The 17,474-nt window shown below is 42.3% G+C and overlaps 1 protein-coding gene across 1 annotated transcript; it reads right to left on the reverse strand.

Moving 5' to 3' along the window:
- Positions 1–649: 649 nt before the first annotated feature.
- LOC104133605 (small EDRK-rich factor 2-like) lies at positions 650–14,681 on the reverse strand. Its single transcript, XM_035902435.1, has 2 exons — positions 14,425–14,681; positions 650–721 (listed from the first exon to the last, which is right to left on the reverse strand). The coding sequence occupies exons 1-2, from the start codon at positions 14,635–14,637 to the stop codon at positions 650–652; spliced, it is 285 nt and encodes a 94-aa protein (XP_035758328.1). The 5' UTR covers positions 14,638–14,681.
- Between the last annotated feature and the right edge of the window lie 2,793 nt (positions 14,682–17,474).

Genomic DNA, 17,474 nt, shown 5'->3' on the forward strand with positions numbered 1-17,474 from the left:
GCAGGTTGCTGTGCTAATACTACACAGCATTCCTTTAAGGCTTAAGCACATATATTTTAAAAGCTGATAACATTTTTTTCCATTAGAAGAGCTTTTATGATATGTTCAGGGGTCACATTTCACAAATTCAGTTTCCAAGCCAAGACAAGTCAGATGCCCTAGTACCATGAAGCTTAATGAGTGAACTTTTGCCTCACTAAGGCCTGGAAGATAAGAAGAGACGAAGACTTTAAAATAAAGGCAAACATTTGCTTGAACATGTAAATGTAATTGTTCAGACTGTAAATTAAATTCAATTAAGTTCAGAGAGTAGTATCTTAAGCCTTTTGCTAATTATACTTGTGAGTTTCAACTCATTAAACTCAGATAGTACTTTTAAGAAAAGGGAATCTGCCAGGAAACTGCCCGTTACATGGGCTGGTTATCTTGTTTCCATTAAAGCAACACGAAAACTTTGGGACCTGTTTCCAAGATGCTCCACAGGAGAAGGAAAAACAAGAGGAGAGAATCAAGGGTCCTTTTGCCAACCATGGCAAAAAAGATGAATCACAGAAAGAAATTAGCATTTACTGGGTGTGCAAAACCTATGGCTGCACATCCAAGAACATCCTTATTCAGCACCTGGGTGACTGCTGTGCCCAGGCGTCAGTTACTCTTCATGCTGTCCACCTTGATGGATGCCCTGGGACTGGCTGATGTCTCCCTGGTTAGCAGCACATCCCTGCTCAAAAGAGAAAGCTCATTTGAAAAAACTAAACCTCTCAGCAATTTATGGCCAAATAAATGTTCTCTTTTGCTAGCCTGGCCAGAACTTCAAAGCTTGATTTGGCTATCATTTGACCTAAACACATGAAGGAAACTATGCCAGGGAGCAGGAAGAGAAGAGGGGGACGCACATCCCTGCTCAAAAGAGAAAGCTAGCCTGGCCAGAACTTCAAAGCTTGATTTGACTATCATTTGACCTAAACACATGAAGGAAACTATGCCAGGGAGCAGGAAGAGAAGAGGGGGAACCGAGGTCAAACTGGAACTCTGATATGGGGGAAGAAAAGGCACGAGAAATCCATCTGAGACAAACGTAGTCAAAGCAGCATGAGGAGGGGATGGGGGAGTCCAGAAGAAAGTATGAATTGAGAGCTTACAAGTTTCCTAATCGGGGGAGAAAACAGCATAGGGAGGAAGAAAACTGAATCCTTATCAACTCCCTGGCATGAAGGAGCAAGAAGGAGGCATTGCAGGCAACTGGAGAAGTAAAAATCAACAGGAGGTTAACACGTCAGGAGAGAGACAGGGAAGATGATTGCAGCCTCTGGAGACTAAGCCAAGAACATGGCTTACAGAAGCTACAAAATGTGCAACTGAGTGTTTTTATAGAGGGACTAGCTAGTGTTGGCACAAGACAGCAAGTGTTAGCACTGGAAGACAGAAGAAGTGCTCAGTGTGTGACAGTGACGAAGGCCCACGCAGCCCTGCGAAAGTATGTCTAAGCTGCATAAAACCGAGGAGCTTGCTTTGAGCTAGCTAGCCAAGCCTCAGAAGCAGTCTGTGCATGCTAACATTGCTTTAATTAATTTAACCAGGCTAATGCCCCTAATTTGTTGGAGGTATCTGTAAACTGTACTTTGCAGGGTTAAGCAGGCTCAGTGTATCTTTGTTAGAAAGAGTGACTCCAGAGACAGCAAAGCAGGTCAGTCCTTTCCAAACCCATTCAAACCCTTAATTTTCCTACTGCGTGTCCTTGGTCAGTGATTATGAACACCAGAGCAATAGGCACCGAGCAGAGACTGCCAACAAGCCGAGACCGCTGAATAACTGCCCCCTCTTAATTACTGCCAAAGCTAACAACCATGGCCATGTTCATACCAGGTGGTCTCCCTTTAAGAAAATGCTCTTTCACTTTCCTTCTTCTTTTCTTAAACAACATTTTGTTGTATAATAGCAAAAAGTTTCCCAAATGCACACAGACTACTTGCAGCAGACAAAAAGTGCTGCTCACATGATTTTTTGTGTGTTGCGTTTTCATGCAGCTCTAAACTTTCTGCTGGGTTTGAACGCCTGCCAGCATTTTAGCAGTGCAACTTGCTTTCTTCATGACATTAAGCAAGTGGTTTTGCCTCCTGAAAGTCTTGGGCTGCAACCCAGGGAGAATTTTACATTATGAAAGAATGGAAAGTTGGTTACAGCAGGAGTAGCAAAAGCTGCACACCTCCTTTCCTCTGACCGCAGACTGACCAGCAAAAGCTGCACACCTCCTTCCCTCTGACCCAGCACGCTCTCTGGGGCCTGGGTGCGTGATATGATGACTGTGATCATGTGGGACCCATTTCTTCCAGCAGGGAGGGGAACATACCTTGTTCTATGGAGCAGAGGCTATTCATGGGGCTCCTGTGGGCTTGCTGCTACATGCATGGTTTTAATATGCTCATGCTTACGTGACTGTCTTTGCACACATTGTAGAAGAACACAGGTAGGAACCAGACGGCCCTGAAAAATTGAGAAGCCAGGCAGGCACATCTTCCTCTGCAGCGATCCAGCCTGCCTGCTCCTGGCTGCCCTCTTTCTAAATCACGATCACCTGACGGGGAGGGAACATTTTTCCAGGGAAAGAAGGAGGTTTGGGGCAGGCCGTGAGGTAGATAAATTATCCTAACAACCTGCACATGGCCTGCAGAGCGTAGATTGAACATTTCTGATTTGCATAAGCACTGTGAGAGCCAAACTCCATTGAAACCAACAGAAAGATTTCTACTGGCTTTAGTGAACATTGGATCAAGCCTTAAAGTTATAGGTAGGTAAAAACACAAATCGGACATCTCTGTGGGTTGTTGGCACAATGACTGTGAGTACAATTGGAATAGAAATGACCACAAGGCACCCTGAGGCTCCACCACCGTTGCTATCCAGTTACTGGCTTTTATTCGTTCCCTGCCTCAATGAAGCTGCTCTACACCAGAGGGAAAATCTGGCCCATGCACTCTGCTCAGGAAGGTTGAAGTCTAGGTACTTCTAGCATTGGGCACAACCATCCAGATTATACCAAGTGTCAAACACAAAGTATCTTTACGTAGTCCTACCAGCCTGCAGAATAAAGGAAAGCATCCTCTTAACATAGATAGGCTGGACAGACTTGAAATCACTCTTCCTGAGCCAGAAAGACAGATTCCTCTTCCCATAGGTTGTTTCCTGTCTCCTAGGCTCAATGTGATACATGTGACAATTGCTGCTGCATTGCTTTAGGCAGATTATTATTCTGTCCCTTCCTTTAATCACCAGCTAGAGACAGGTTAGTGATGGTTTTAGTACCACCACTTCTTGGGGATGGCATGTTAATTTATGGGGACTTTTTAATTTATATTTTTAAAAAATTAAAGCCACTTGTTGCTAGGCAGTAGGTCTTGTACATTAATAAAACAAGCAATAAGAAATGGAATAATAATACTACTAATAATAAATAATAATACTGGCTTAAAAAACCCCAATGCTGTACATCAAAAATAACGACGAAGAGTGGCAAAGGGACACCATCTCCTTGTGGATTACTGCGGGTCAAAAAACATTATCACAGTTGGGGAATTTGTCCTTGAAGCCTCACACCTTGCACCTGTGAACCCGTCAGCCCAGAGAAACCCCTCAAACTACTGCAACTCGGCAAATTTGCCATGGAGGGATCAAGTCTATGTTTGTAACAGTACAAGACACCTGCATTTCAGTGCTCTGCCTCCTTTTTCGTGCTTTCAAATACACAGCCAGGTCACTGGAACAGTGTGACTTGTTTCAGGATTATGCTTTGAGTCCTACCTTTCCAAGCAGACATTCACAGCTGTGGGCAGGGAGGTGGAAGCATGAAGTCTCAATCCTGAAGGACCTGAAGGACTACTTTCAAGTCCTGCTGTACCCAGAGTACAGAATACTCAGAGAGAGAGTTCAGGCTTTTACTTCTTTTGGTGTATATATTCCCACCTAATTCCCAAGACTTTCTTGCCCACGCTTCTCTGTCTACATAAAAAGCCAACATTAACCTGGTTTAAATAAATAAAATAAAAAAGCCATCCATCTTAATAGTCTATTCCTTCCCTTATGTTGACTGTGTAAGAGCAAAATTGCAAGCTTCACCCAAGGCCTATGGTGATAAATCTCAAGAAGGGCAGGACCTTCCATTATGAATAGAAAGACGGCTTTAATTTAAAAAAAAAAATCAATACATTATTTTCAATCATTAGAATCTTGTGCCGGTTGCAAAATCAATCCTTTTCTTATTAAAGTGCTTACATTCCCAGTAAAATACTCTATGACATAGAATCCCCATTATGAAAGAGCTGGACTGTGCTCTCAGGAAGCCAGCAACTTGCATTGTAATCACAGATTTTGCATAGTAAATTAGAGCCTGAGTTTTAACTCCTGGAATTCCTTCTGAAGGAGTAGTGGACTTGTAACCTGGATTGCCTTCAGGAAGACTGGGAGTGTGGGCAGTTCTATATAAGGAAAATTGGACCTAGGACATGTAATTAAGATGTTCCTGGTCCATAATAGAAAGTCATTTAATGCCTCTTGGCAAAGTCTGTCATAACAAAGAAAGCAGATTCTGTAGAGGTAAAGGGACAACCTGACCAGATTTGCTCTGATCAGGCATACATAGTGATGAAAAGGAAAGGTAGTGAGTGAAATAAAATGTCAGGAATTTGGTTTGCACCAGAGTTTTGGTTTGCTCTTATCTCTACTGAAAGTAACTGCACAATTTAGTTTTGAATAATTGCTCTGCAAGTTGGATTAAATTTTGTTCTCTCCCTTGGTTTAATGTTGCAGCAGAGACAGTGTATATTATACACTGGCATAACACATGCCTTTTAGAAAAAACCCTGACAACATGAAATTCCCATAGGTGCTATGCTTACAAAGCATTAGCATAATGATGTTAGGGAGAGATCTTTGCTCTTATAGAAACTGTTTAAATCTGTCAGGGTCTTCTATGCAGACTGTTGCAAACACTATGGAAATGAAAAAACAAACAAGACACAATAAAATTTTGTTAGTGATTGAGCAAAAGCAGAGTTTGAAATAGAGAGATTAAATTCCTTCCACTAGAATAACTATATTTTTACTACGGTAAAGCAGAACTAAAGAAAGCATCAGAAAATAGAGATGGAAATTATGAGCCAGTGCCATATTAGTTTGGGATACTTTAAGGCCTAATTCAAATCCTTCTGAAGCCAGTGTTATGTCTAACAGGTCTAATAGTAATAATAATAGTAATAATGGCTGATCTTCATAATTAAGGATGATTACGAGGCACTTAAGGTAATGCAGCTATTTACTTTCACCACCCATGTATTTGCTTGTGTGAGAATAGATTCAACTGTGATGAACAGCTATGGTTGTACATGTTCGGTTTTGATGACTGGAAAGTGCTAATTGATTCTCCCTGAGCTTTCTTCCTTGAGGCTCTTTTGGCCTCCATTTCATTAAGCCTTTTACCTCCCAGGCTGAGTTGTACCATCATACATCAGGTATCTTGATCTAAAGACTTTTTCCCCACTTATTGAAAAAGATCTTGCTAGCTTTATGGGATGATTGCAGCATGTCCTCCAAACTGGATTTTAGCTGTTCTTTTGCCACAAACAAGCAAAGTCCCTTCCAAGGTACAAGAGCATCCGTGACTCCCACCTGCTCAGCTCTGCACTGACCAAGACCTTACCAAGAGACCTACCAAGAGGCTGTTTAGAGGACAAAGCCTTGGGTCTCTTATCTGGCCATGCCTAGATCCTGGTATGGACAGAACCATCCTGTTCTCAAATACAACATCTTTGCAAATGCAGATCCCATCAAGAATCGCAACGATTACAACAGTCTGATAAATGGGAGTTACTGTGCTAAGAAGTCACGAGCTAAACTAAAGTAGATCTAGAGGACAGAGAGGACTGTCGCCTCCCAAAAGCAAAGAACCAGCATGAAGGCATCTGGAAAAGGACTGATTTTTCTTTCCCTTTGGACAAACGATATAGCTACCTTCCCAGTAGACTGGCATGAGCCTTAGCATACATAATGAAAGTGGCCACCAGAGGAAGAGGGACAGGAAGAGGAGGATTAATAGATCACTTGCAGATTAGTACTTTTAAGCCCATTTTAAGATGTTGAACCACCAGCGTCCATCTAGAGAAGGCATCCTGATCGGAAATGAATGTCACCTCCTGAGTAGTTGGGGAAGCGATAGGGACATTCTTCTCCAATCAGTGTTCCAGGGGTATGTCCCCATTAATTCCCCAGTGGATTTCCAACCCAACAGGAAAGTCAGAAGGTTCACAAGGAAGGTTTTCTGTGGCTCCAAGCTTCATGAAAAATTTTGGTCCCATGGCTTATTCACTGAGGACTTCCTACAGTGTCCAAGTAAGAGGCAAGGCTCTAAGGGAGCAGGTTCTCTTACTTTCACCTCTCCCACAGATCAGCCAGTTCTACTTCTTTCTATGAGCTGCTGCTCAGAGAAGAGAGGAGAGATATGGGCTTGAGTGATTGTGAAATAATTCTTTGCTTTGTAGTTGAGTTTTCTTTTTAATTAACTGAGGTTTTGAAGAATAAAATTAAAGACAAGTTAGTATTTAAAGCATGTAAACAACTTCTAAAATACAAATAAGATAAACAAGAAGTTATGGAAACAAATTAATAAAAAGAAGAAAATCTTCCCTGAGCTGAGGTTTGCTTGATGAGCTTCAGGAGTTCATGGCTTTTTCTACTGAGAAGGAAGGCCCTGAGAAAACGTTCCTGGAAGAGTGGAAGCCCTGATGCAGGCACAGGCACTGCAGTGCCACGAGCCTTCATTCGAATTCCTTTCATCCCTAGCAGGTTTCTTTAACAACTGTAACAAATCAAGCCTTGAAAAAGTAGCCTTATATCTTAATCCAAAGTATATTATATTCATAAGCAACTTCCATCCTTCCCTCTTCTCCCTTTTGAGGCAGAATAATGTACTACTAAAAATAGGATTTCTGCTTTCCAGTTGAGAAAGTTAGTAGTGAGAAAATAAATAGTTCCCTTCATTACCAAAATCTCAGAGGAATGCAAACAGAGAAGCAAACATAAAACCTATTTCCAAGGTGTTCTGGAGTAATGGATCAGCCTCTGATCTTCAGATACACATCAGTAAATCCAGACTTTGATCTACAAAAGCACTTAAGTACTTGCATAACTTCAAGCATATGAGTAGCCTCTTCACTTGAGATTAGCATGTGGTTAGGTGCTTTTCTGGACTGTGGCTTTTAAAAGGAGTGAAGGATTAGCTATATATTTTGTATTGTGGGAAGGAGTAGGAGGAAGGAAGGAAAGAAAGAAGGAAGGAAAAAAAGAAGGAAGGAAAGAAATAAGGAAGAAAGGAAGGAAGGAAGAAAGGAAGGAAGGAAGTAAGGAAGGAACGAAGGAGGGAAGAAAACCTGGCTTAGGTTAGAAAACAACAAATCCAAACAGAGATTCCCAGCAGGTAAGACTTCTGATTGAGACCAAAGAGAAATTAAGATGTATAATACATTGCAGAAACAATTCAGTACTTATTGGCCTTATATTAAAATCACTGCACTGAAAAATACAGGAAATTTATACTTTTACAAGAAAAAAAGCATGACCACTGAGAACCCGGAGCTTCAGGACTACGTGGGATCAGTTTTGTTCACATGACTGCCTTGGTTTGTCCTGCTTCCTCAGCCTCCCTACTGGAAATCCTGTCCCTTATAACCTTCAGATGAGATGATTATATGAGATGCAGCTTCTCTGTTTTGGTCAAAACAATATTAATTCATTTAAATAGAAGATCTGAGCTTATTCTTTTTTAAATTGAGCAGGTTAGGGATGCTCAGCTCATATGCTCAGCTTATAAATTATGCCCAGCTCATATGAGCAGTGAATTGGCACACTGGAAGCAGAGATGGCCACACACAAACTGCCCGAAGATAAGGATGTAGGAGTTTCATGTTATACAGTTAATTAGGCAGGGCCAGGGGACATTCCCAGGCACTGGAGCTTGATTATTTATACTATGAAATTGTTAGGATGATGCCTGGCATGTTTTTGGCAAAGGTACAAACACCCCAGCTAACACACTGCCAAGCAATTCTCAGGAACAGCACGGGGAAGGAGTCCTTCTCCATAGGCAGTTTGCGTTCAGCCACCCTGTTCTGGTAAGCTAATTCAATAGTATGGATGCAGGCTGTTCTGCATCAGCTTGCCTTGGTGCCAGCAAATGTTCCTGGGCATGCTTAATTTACTAATACAGATGTAGCCATAGGTCCTATTCATGGACACAGTGCTGATTCAGTTGACTTACCAGTCTATTAAAATCTAGATAGAGCTTGATTCACTGTAAGCAAAATAAATATTTGGAAATGCAGTAGAGGTGAAACCAGCAGGAGCCTGGGAAAAAGTGCAGCTGCAGGACAATCTGCTTTGAGAATAAACTGTAATAAAAATACACTGGCTATAGATGTAAGGTCATCTAAGGAAACAAAATGAGAATGTGTTGAGCTGGCACAAGAAAACAATTATGGTGGTGAGTCCTAGAATTAATGAAGTCTGATTTGCAATGATTTATGTTTCTTGGCTGATTGACTTTGGTTTTTAAGGAGATTTGACTAAAGCTTATCTCTATTTTAGATATATTTTCATATGGTCTCTCTTCTACTTGGGTTCTCCGATGTCTGACCACATATGCATATATAATGTTCCTTTCTTTCAGTCACTTAGAAAATCTTTCTGTATGTTGTACATATGTTCTGTATGTTTCGACAACTTGTTTTACTGAAGCTTGTAGGAACTTGGTTGTGTTTGGGATTTCTACCTCTCTGTCAAAATCCGTCAACAGATTCAAAATTCAGAGTACAAGCCCAGGAGCTGGCTGCAGAAGCCCTGTTTCCATAGGAAATGGGGCTGCAGATCCATGGTGCATTAGGACACAGCTCATGCACTCAGCTTAGAAACAAAGAGACAGCATGAAAACTCAAGTGGGGAATATGTCAAAACCAATACACGACAATTTAGTTAGCAGCATTCATTAATACATGGTTTTTTTTAAGGTAAGACAATTAACTAATTTCAAACCACTATTTCCTTATTTTCTAATTCATTAACTCCTAGAAGAAGCACCCATACTGTTCAAAACATCCCTCTGAATATACTGCTGAACTCTTGAAAAGATTTATTTTCAGCAACACCAGAAAAATAAAAAGATCTGGAAGAATAATAAAAAATGGATTAAAGTGAACAGAAATAATTTATCAACTGCAGACGTACAGGAATGGAATAAGATGACTACAAAAGATTCCTCAAAAAAATCAAGGAAAAGAAGGGAATTAAGCACAACTACTTTACACTAACAATAACATCTGTGTATGTTTGTTATTATTGCTGACAAGTTGCCTGCCTGCCTGTTGGTACAAGAAGGTATTACATGACATAAGGAATATAAGGCAGATAGCTGCATTGGAAACATGCAGAATTTTTTTCAGGTCAGATATCTATCAGGTCAGATATCAGGACTGAATTCCTCTCATTTACACTACATGAATCAGGAATAGCGTAGTCTAATTTCAATACTTCAAAACCTGAAGAAGTAGGAAGAAAATCAGTGTGTTATGTATTTACATGTCACTTATAAGCTTGTGCTTCTGTGCAGGAAAGGTGTAGGAGGATAACAAACCTGAAAAGTGTCCCTTGAGACAGATGTACATTTGACTTCCCCAACCCCTTTTATTCTACTCTAGATGTACTTTTCTAAAATCAGTCCCCTATTTCTATTTATTAATTTTTATTTCCCCTGGTTAATTTTTCCCAACATTAGGTTTCCAATTTGTACAGGAATAAGACTGATGTGCCTGTCAGAGTACTGTTGTCCATTATTGTTTTACATTAGAAAAATAAATTGCTTATCTGAGGCTACTCAGAGAGTTAATGGAAGAGCTTAAAGTCAAAATTAGCCTTTATGCTTAAGACATTAGACCCCACTGACTTTAATAGCATTTCTTCCAACTAAGGAGTTAAAATTCTGGTTCTTGACAAACAGTGGAGATGGAGGCTGATCTCAGACTGTTGCCTTTGTAGGCCTATGTCACTTAACCTCTGCAGTCTCAGCTTCTTCCACCTTAAACCTGAATTATAAGGTAATTAACATGGGTATTTATGTTTATGTGGCCTTTTGATGAGATGAAGGACAAAATTACATCTCAAGAACCCTTAGCTGAAGGTAGGGGAACGCAAGTCCTCTCTTCGTTCCCACAGACAGAAGCTTGGGTGGCTATAATGCTCCTGGGCTTATTCAGCCTGGGCAGAGCTGTCTGCAGGAATGAGCAAGAGCAGCCACACTCTCTTGAGGGAAGACCTGAGTTGAGGCAGCAACGTATTGGTCCTATATGTACAAGACTGCAGTAATTCTCAGCCTGTGGAATATATCCCACGTAGGGGAACATTTTTGGTCAAGCTTAAGGTGATGCAGGCTTGGTGGTTCCCCCAATTCCATGTGCTTTTTTTCCTTTACCTGCCTTCCTTCACCTCACCTGTACACCCAGTTGTTTCACTACAATATGACCCTGATGCTATGGACTACAGATATAGAGGCAAGAAAACTAAACCTCCTCCTACAGCAGCATCCTACTTCAGTCAGCCAGTTTAACTCACTGAACTGGCAGAAAACTGTTCATTGTTTTCCTCTGGGTTCGTTTCCCACCACTTTGAAGGTTGTGCAGCCAGCTTATTTCAGGGCAGATGAACACTAGAACAACCAAAGGGGAAGCAGAGGGATGCCAGTAGCCTGGGGGAGAAGAGTTGGCCTGCCCCTTGGGTGGTAGGGTGTTAGCAGAGAGATGCGTCTGCCTTGGGGAGGGGGACTCACTCGCCCAGGTCGCCTCACCAGTGAGTCAGTCTGGCGTCACCCAGAAGGCGGAGAGATGAAAATGGTGATAGCAGCAGGAAGGCAGAGAGAAGGAGGGAAGTCTCACCAAGACAAAAATAAGAAAGATGAATTGGAAGGAAGAAGGAAGCCAAGGGGAAACAGATTGAGAGTTGCAGGAGTTCAGTGCCAGCAGATGTTCAAAATCGGATGGGCTGAGGGAGCTCCATAGGGAAATGAGGGTTGGAAGGGAAATGCATGGGAGAACGGCAGGAACCCAGAGGGAATTGCTGCCAGGTTAGAAAAGGGAGCAGGTTGTGCTGACAAGCTCCTCTTAAGCTGCTTTTCTCCAATTCTGTCAGTCTGATTTGTTTATTTTGCCCCTGAAATTTTCAAGTCATTCTGCTGTGAGGTTTATAGCAGGGATAAGCTTGTAACAGGCCCATGCGTTTGACCCTCAGCTCAGGATATACAGAGGTAAAAGCACCTGTGCATCTATCACTTTACAGGTATTTTGTTATTTGTGAACAGATATCCTGTATATCATTTGGAAAATACCTGTCAGCCCTTAACCCTGGTAAAACACTGGCTGAAGAACCAAACCAGACAGACCCTTCAGTAACTGGTGTCCGTGTAAGGCAATGCAAATGTCAGCTGCATAGCAGCCTGCAGCCACTCTTTACAACAGTAAGACCAGAATGAAGGGAATTTAATTTGGTTTTGAAACCTCAAGGCTGGTGCAATGCATATTTAGGGAGGGGAAATGTCCTTCCTTGCCCTTGTTATCATAGAATCATAGAATGTTTTGGGTTGGAAGGGACCCCTAGAGGTCATCTAGTCCAGCCGCCCTGCAGTGAGCTAACTAGATCAGGTTGCTCAGAGCCCCATCCAACCTGGCCTTGAATGCTTCCAGGGATGGGGCCTCCACTACCTCTCTGGGCAACCTGTTCCAGTGTTTCACCACCCTCATTGTAAAGAATTTCTTCCTTATATGTAGTCTAAACCTACCCTGGTTTAGTTTAAAAACATTACCCCTTGTCCTGTCACAGCTGGCCCTACTAAAAAGATTTTCCCCATCTTTCCTATAGGCCCCCTTTAGGTATTGAAAGGCCGTAATCAGGTCTCCCCGCAGCCTTCTTTTTTCCAGGCTGAACAAGCCCAACTGTATCAGCCTGTCCTCATAGGAGAGGTGCGCCAGCCCTCGGGTCATTTTTGTGGCCCTCCTCTACATTGACAAACGTGCAGATTGTGCATGGTGGAAGCTCACTGATTATGCTTTCTCACACACTGAAGGGGCTGGAAACCTCCTCTACTTTGAGGTTTTCCTTCTATAAAACTCCATCTAGTTTTGCATGATAATAAGGCTGAATAGCCCATGTCCCATGTTTGAACCAAGCAGATACAAGTGAAGAGAGCTGTGCAATCCAAAGATTTTGGAAGAATGGATCAGCAAATATTTTTCCTGTTTTCAAATACAATTTTTATAACTTTTATTATAAACCAAAATTCATCAACTATCTGGAAGCGTTTATCCGTCCTTCAATGAGACATTCATTATGTAGCTCAGTTGTTACAAAAATATTGTGTCAACTTCAGCTTCACCTTTAAAACCTCTTACAATGAAAAGGAGAGAGGCAGAAAAATGTGTGTTCTTCCTTTCTTCTGGGCTCGTTTTTATTCTAGCATCTTAAATGGAAAAAATTTTCCCATTTTGGATACTTGATACAACTTAGATTGTACTATCATGTCATGTTATGAAAGAGCTTTAGGCACAGAAATTCCTAGATTAGTTGTATTAACTACATTTTACAGGCTGAGAAAGCTGAGATAAGAGAGGTCATTTAAAATGACATGACAACCAATGAAAAAATAATTATGTTACTTTTTTATTTGGTAAAAAATTAATTAATGAGATAGTGAGACTATCTTAATAAAATGGGTTGTGTGGAATTTATTTCCCTGTTGTGATGAGTTTGTGGGCAGATACCCTTGGCCCAGGCAGTGTGGAATTTTGTTCAAACTCTGCCTGAAGAACAGAAACACTGAGAAAGATCTAGGATAAAAGCAAGTTATGCTATTCAGACCCCCCAAATTTACACATTCTTAAAAGCAAGGCTGAAGCTTCCATTTCTCTTGAGCTCTTTTCATTTACAGGGAAGATATAACCCAGGCAGATACTAATTTTCACAACACTACAGGGAAATAATGATCAACTACATCTTCCATGAGGAGTTTCTCTAATGAATTAGTCACAAACATATTTTTATTCCTCAGCATTCTGTATCTCTTGTGCCCATTACATGAATCTCAGATTCCATCACTTTTGTGTTTTTAAATGAGTGTCCAAATAGCTATTCACATTCTGGAAGTGATATCAGTAACAAGTGAGGCAACTACTGCATCCTAATTGAAAACCAAAATTTGATGAATTCTGGGAGTCTCAAGATAAGCCATCTTTTTTGTGATTTTCATTCTGGAACAAAACTAAAACCAAGGGTGCTGTTCTATCAAAAGAATATACTGGTCTGACTTTGCCACAAATTCATAGAATCATTTGGTTGGAAAAGAACTTTAAGATCATTGAGTCCAGCCGTACCTGTCCACTACTAAACCATGTCCCTAAGCACCTCAATTACCTGTCTTTTAAATAGTTCCAGGGTTGGTGACTCGACCACTTCCCTGGGTAGCCCACTCTGGTGCCTATTAACCCTTTCAGTGAAGAAATTTTTCCTAATATCCAATCTAAACATCCCCTGGCACAACTTGAGGCCCTTTCCTTTTGTCTTATTGCTTGTTACTTGGAAGAAGATACCGACCCCCACCTTGCTACAACCTCCTGTCAGGCAGCTGTAGAGAGCAATAAGGTCTCCCCTCAGGCTCCTTTTCTCCAGGCTGAACAACCCCAGTTCCCTCAGCCACTCCTCATAAGACTTGTGCTCCAGACCCCTCACCAGCTTCATTGCCCTTCTCAGGCCACGGTCCAGCACCTCAATGTCTTTCTTGAACTGAGGGGCCCAAAACTGAACACAGGCTTCAAGGTGTGGCCTCACCAGTGCCAAGTACAGGGGAAGGATGACTTCCATGGTCCTGCTGGCTGCACTATTCCTGATAAAAGCCAGGATGGCCCTCTTGGCCACCTGGGCACACTGCTGGCTCATATTCAGTCAGCTTTTGACCAGTACCCCCAGGTTCTTTTCTGCCAGGCAGCTTTCCAACCACTCTTCCCCAAGCCTGTAGCGTTGCATGGGGTTGTTGTGACCCAAGTGCAGGATCTGGCACTTGGCCTTGTTGAACCTCATACAATTGGCCTCAGCCCATTGATCCAGCCTGTCCAGGTTCCTCTGTAGAGCCTTCCTACCCTTAAGCAGATCAACCCTTCCACCCATCTTAGTGTCATCTGCAAACTTGCTGAGAATCATAGAATGGCAAGAGACCTCAGGAGATCATCTAGTCCAACCCTCCTGCTAAAGCAGGTTCACCTAGAGCAGGTTGCACAGGACATCGTCCAGGTGGGTTTTGAATATCTCCAGAGAAGGAGACGCCACAACCCCCCTGGCTGAGGGTACACTCAAGCCCCTCGTCCAGGTTGTTGATAATTTTTTTTTTAATTTTTTTTTCTTCTTGTTGGCCATCTTCTGCTTCTGGTGCATGATCTCTAAGTCCCTCTGCTTCTGGGCAGTGACCAAAAACCTGTCTTCCCACCACTTGCTCTTGCCTGAATCACTCTGCTTCTTCAAGTTCTTCTGCGGCACCAGTTCACGCCAGTTCCTGCTGGTCATGGAGCTGCTCCCTCCTGCTCTCCACTCTGCCACCACGTCCCACACTGCCCTTGAATTCTTTAAATGCCCTTGAAAAAGGCCACAAAGTGTGCAAGCCTTGGTCTTCTATTGCTAAAGTAAGAATGATATTACTTTATTTCTCCCATTCTTAACCTTTCTGGCCGATTTGAATACAAATCATCAAGAAGCAAGAACTGCCTTATGAAATCAAACAGATCAAATGCAATACCTTCCCTCTGGCAGTGACTAAGAGCAGATCTTCAGAAGACAGTCAAAGGAACTCCAGGGAAAGGAGCAGTAGCATAATCTACCCTTTTGAAAGATTCACTCTAATCCCTAGAAATTAGAGATTGACCTAAACCATGAAGCATGAAGCTTTCTATCCGGACAAATTTATTTTAGCTATTATAAGCTGCTCTCGTTATTCATATCCATACCAAATCCTCTTCTGAATGCTGCTAAATAATGTGGGAATGCATTCTGCTGGATGATTCTTAACGTCTGTTTGAATTATATCTATGCTATGGGGTATAATTGTGGCTGGGGCTTTTGGTTATTCACATAAAGGTAGTGGTAGGGAAGCAAAAGGGTAGGGGAAGGAGGAAAGAGAGTTCTTTCATATAGTTTTAAACTTCCTTTCCTTTGTTTGCTGGAAAGTATTTAGTCATGAAAGAAAATGTTGAGTTTTGCATTTTGCAGTGGATTTCTTTGCTAAACTACATCAAACAAATGAGTTGGCTCTTTTGTATCCTCTTTCTAATTTGAGATGACTCTGAGGCAGCTTTGCTTTTGGAAAAAACAGGAAGTTTGGGGATTCCTTTCCTCCAGATTTGATAATTTTTGGTTTATAAAACAGGCTGGGTGAAGCATACAACAGCACTATCTCCTTGTGTGACTTTGCTCTGCCATCACTTGGCCTGGGCAAGCACCCAGCGTCAGTGCCAGGATTCCTAATTACTCACCCTGCACCCGGGACTGCCACTTGGGCATCTTTCTGGGTATGAACGCCAAGTGAGAAGGGCAGGTCTAACCTTTTCTCTCCCTCAGACAGTGTTAAGCAAATTGAAGCCTTGTTTTCTTTCAAGAATTGAGCCTCTTCAAACAGCTGTGTATGTGTGTAAAGCCTGCTTGGTTTTTTTGCCTCCTGCCCCCAGAAGGAGCCAGGAGCAGGTTTACCCTCTGGCAAGCAGAGCCTGCATCAGGGTGCCAGCAGAGCCTGTGGCCGCTGTGGTTTAGTGCTGTGGTGGCTGCTGCAACCCCCATGCCTGCGCTCCCCGCTGCCACGTGCCGAGATGAGGAAAAGCAATTTCAATCCACAGCATAAGGCTTACAAAATAAATCGCTCTGCACCACCCCAGATAATTTGCAGGGTATTAAATGGAATCCTTTTAACAGGAAACGCTCGCATTCAAGAGAAGGGCAGCAAAGTGAGGCTGCCAGACTGAGGGAATTGCCAGCCTTGCTTACCAGTACCGCAGGGCAAAGATAAACTTTAAATGGAATCAGCAATCGAAATGAGGGCCAGGCGAAAGCACCACTGAGAGAGGGATGGCTTCTTACACCCTTCTCCTATTGAGCATTCATCCAGGTCCCAATTTATTCCTCATTACACTATCTGGAAAAGGACTGTCTGAAAGAGCAGTGGCAGCCTGAATGCCGGTGCCGCTCAGCCAGCTCCAGCCATTCCCCCATTTGCCATGACCCTGCGTTTTGCATCGGCAGCAGCAGACTGGGAAACAGCTCTTGCTCTGTGCATCGTTGGAGCGAGGTGGAGGGCGTTGCCACCATCAAGAGGGGCAGGGGATAAAAACAGGACTGCCAAGGTTCCTTGCTACAAGCCAAAGGCAGAGAAGGATGGAGAGGAGGGGGAATTGCCCTGGGAAGCGCATCTGGCAGTTTTACATGGTGATGTTGGGTTAATCTGCTTCATGAAATGTGGTGAAGTACTTAAATATTTGAAGCGCCAGGGAAAAGTGGGAGTGAGTGATGATATATTGCAGAATCACAGAATTGGCTGAGGTGGGAAAGTGCCTCTGGAGATCAAGAGCAGGTTGCTCAGGACCACATCCAGCTGGGTCCTTACCTAGCCTGATCACACTCCAGACTCTGCTAGAGTATCTGAGGAAGCTTTCAACTGGCTGTGCTGAGTAGCGTTGCACTGTGCTGAGAAAGTGTCTTGCCTATTCCTCTTCCAGGAGTTGGCTCATCCATGCTTACATGGATCTCAATGACTTGCTGCATAGAAACACCCTGAAGCATCTTTGGTCTGTTATGGACAGGCCAGGGCCATTGCCTCCATCAGGAGCCTGGTAAGGTTACAGGCAAAGTGGGCCCAAGAGTGAAAAACCTTTCCAGAATGGTATTTCAAAAATAGCTGTTTGGCTTTGGTTTGGCATATTGAAAAACATTAATAGTTCTTATGGTTTGTTCAAGATGCTACACATAATCACTATTACAAAGACTTATTTTTAATTTGTTTCTATAAATGTTATAATCCACAATCCAAACATATAAAAAAGCAGTGTTGAAAAAAAGCTATTGAAATATTTTACATTTCCTTAATGTCAGTTTTAATGAAACTGTCAGAATTCTGTAACAGGTGAAGATTTGAATAAAGATGCTTCTGTTTAAAAGTGCTCAGCAAACTGTAGTTCTATTTTAGACCTGAGTGGGAAAAATTTCCCTCAAAGGACAGGGTTGCATTTCCAATAAAATCTTAAAATCCAATCTTATGTTCTTTGGTCAGGCTAAATTCACCCGTATTTCCTTTGGTTTTCTTCCTGAATGAAAGGTGCAAGATCTAAGCTCAGCCTGGATTTTTGAAGAGAGTTAACAAA

Source organism: Egretta garzetta, unplaced genomic scaffold (genome assembly GCF_000687185.1).
Source record: "Egretta garzetta isolate BGI_Z169 unplaced genomic scaffold, ASM68718v1 scaffold369, whole genome shotgun sequence".
Lineage (NCBI taxonomy): Eukaryota > Metazoa > Chordata > Aves > Pelecaniformes > Ardeidae > Egretta > Egretta garzetta.

Bases quoted from the DNA above. Each gene is read 5' to 3' on its own strand.
- LOC104133605 (XM_035902435.1), bottom strand. From the start codon at position 14,637: ATGACCAGCAGGAACTGGCGTGAACTGGTGCCGCAGAAGAACTTGAAG. The intron at 722-14,424 runs GTACCCTCAGCC...TCTTTTGAGCAG, and splicing joins CCTGGACGAGGGGCTTGAGT to GGATGTGCTGCTAACCAGGG.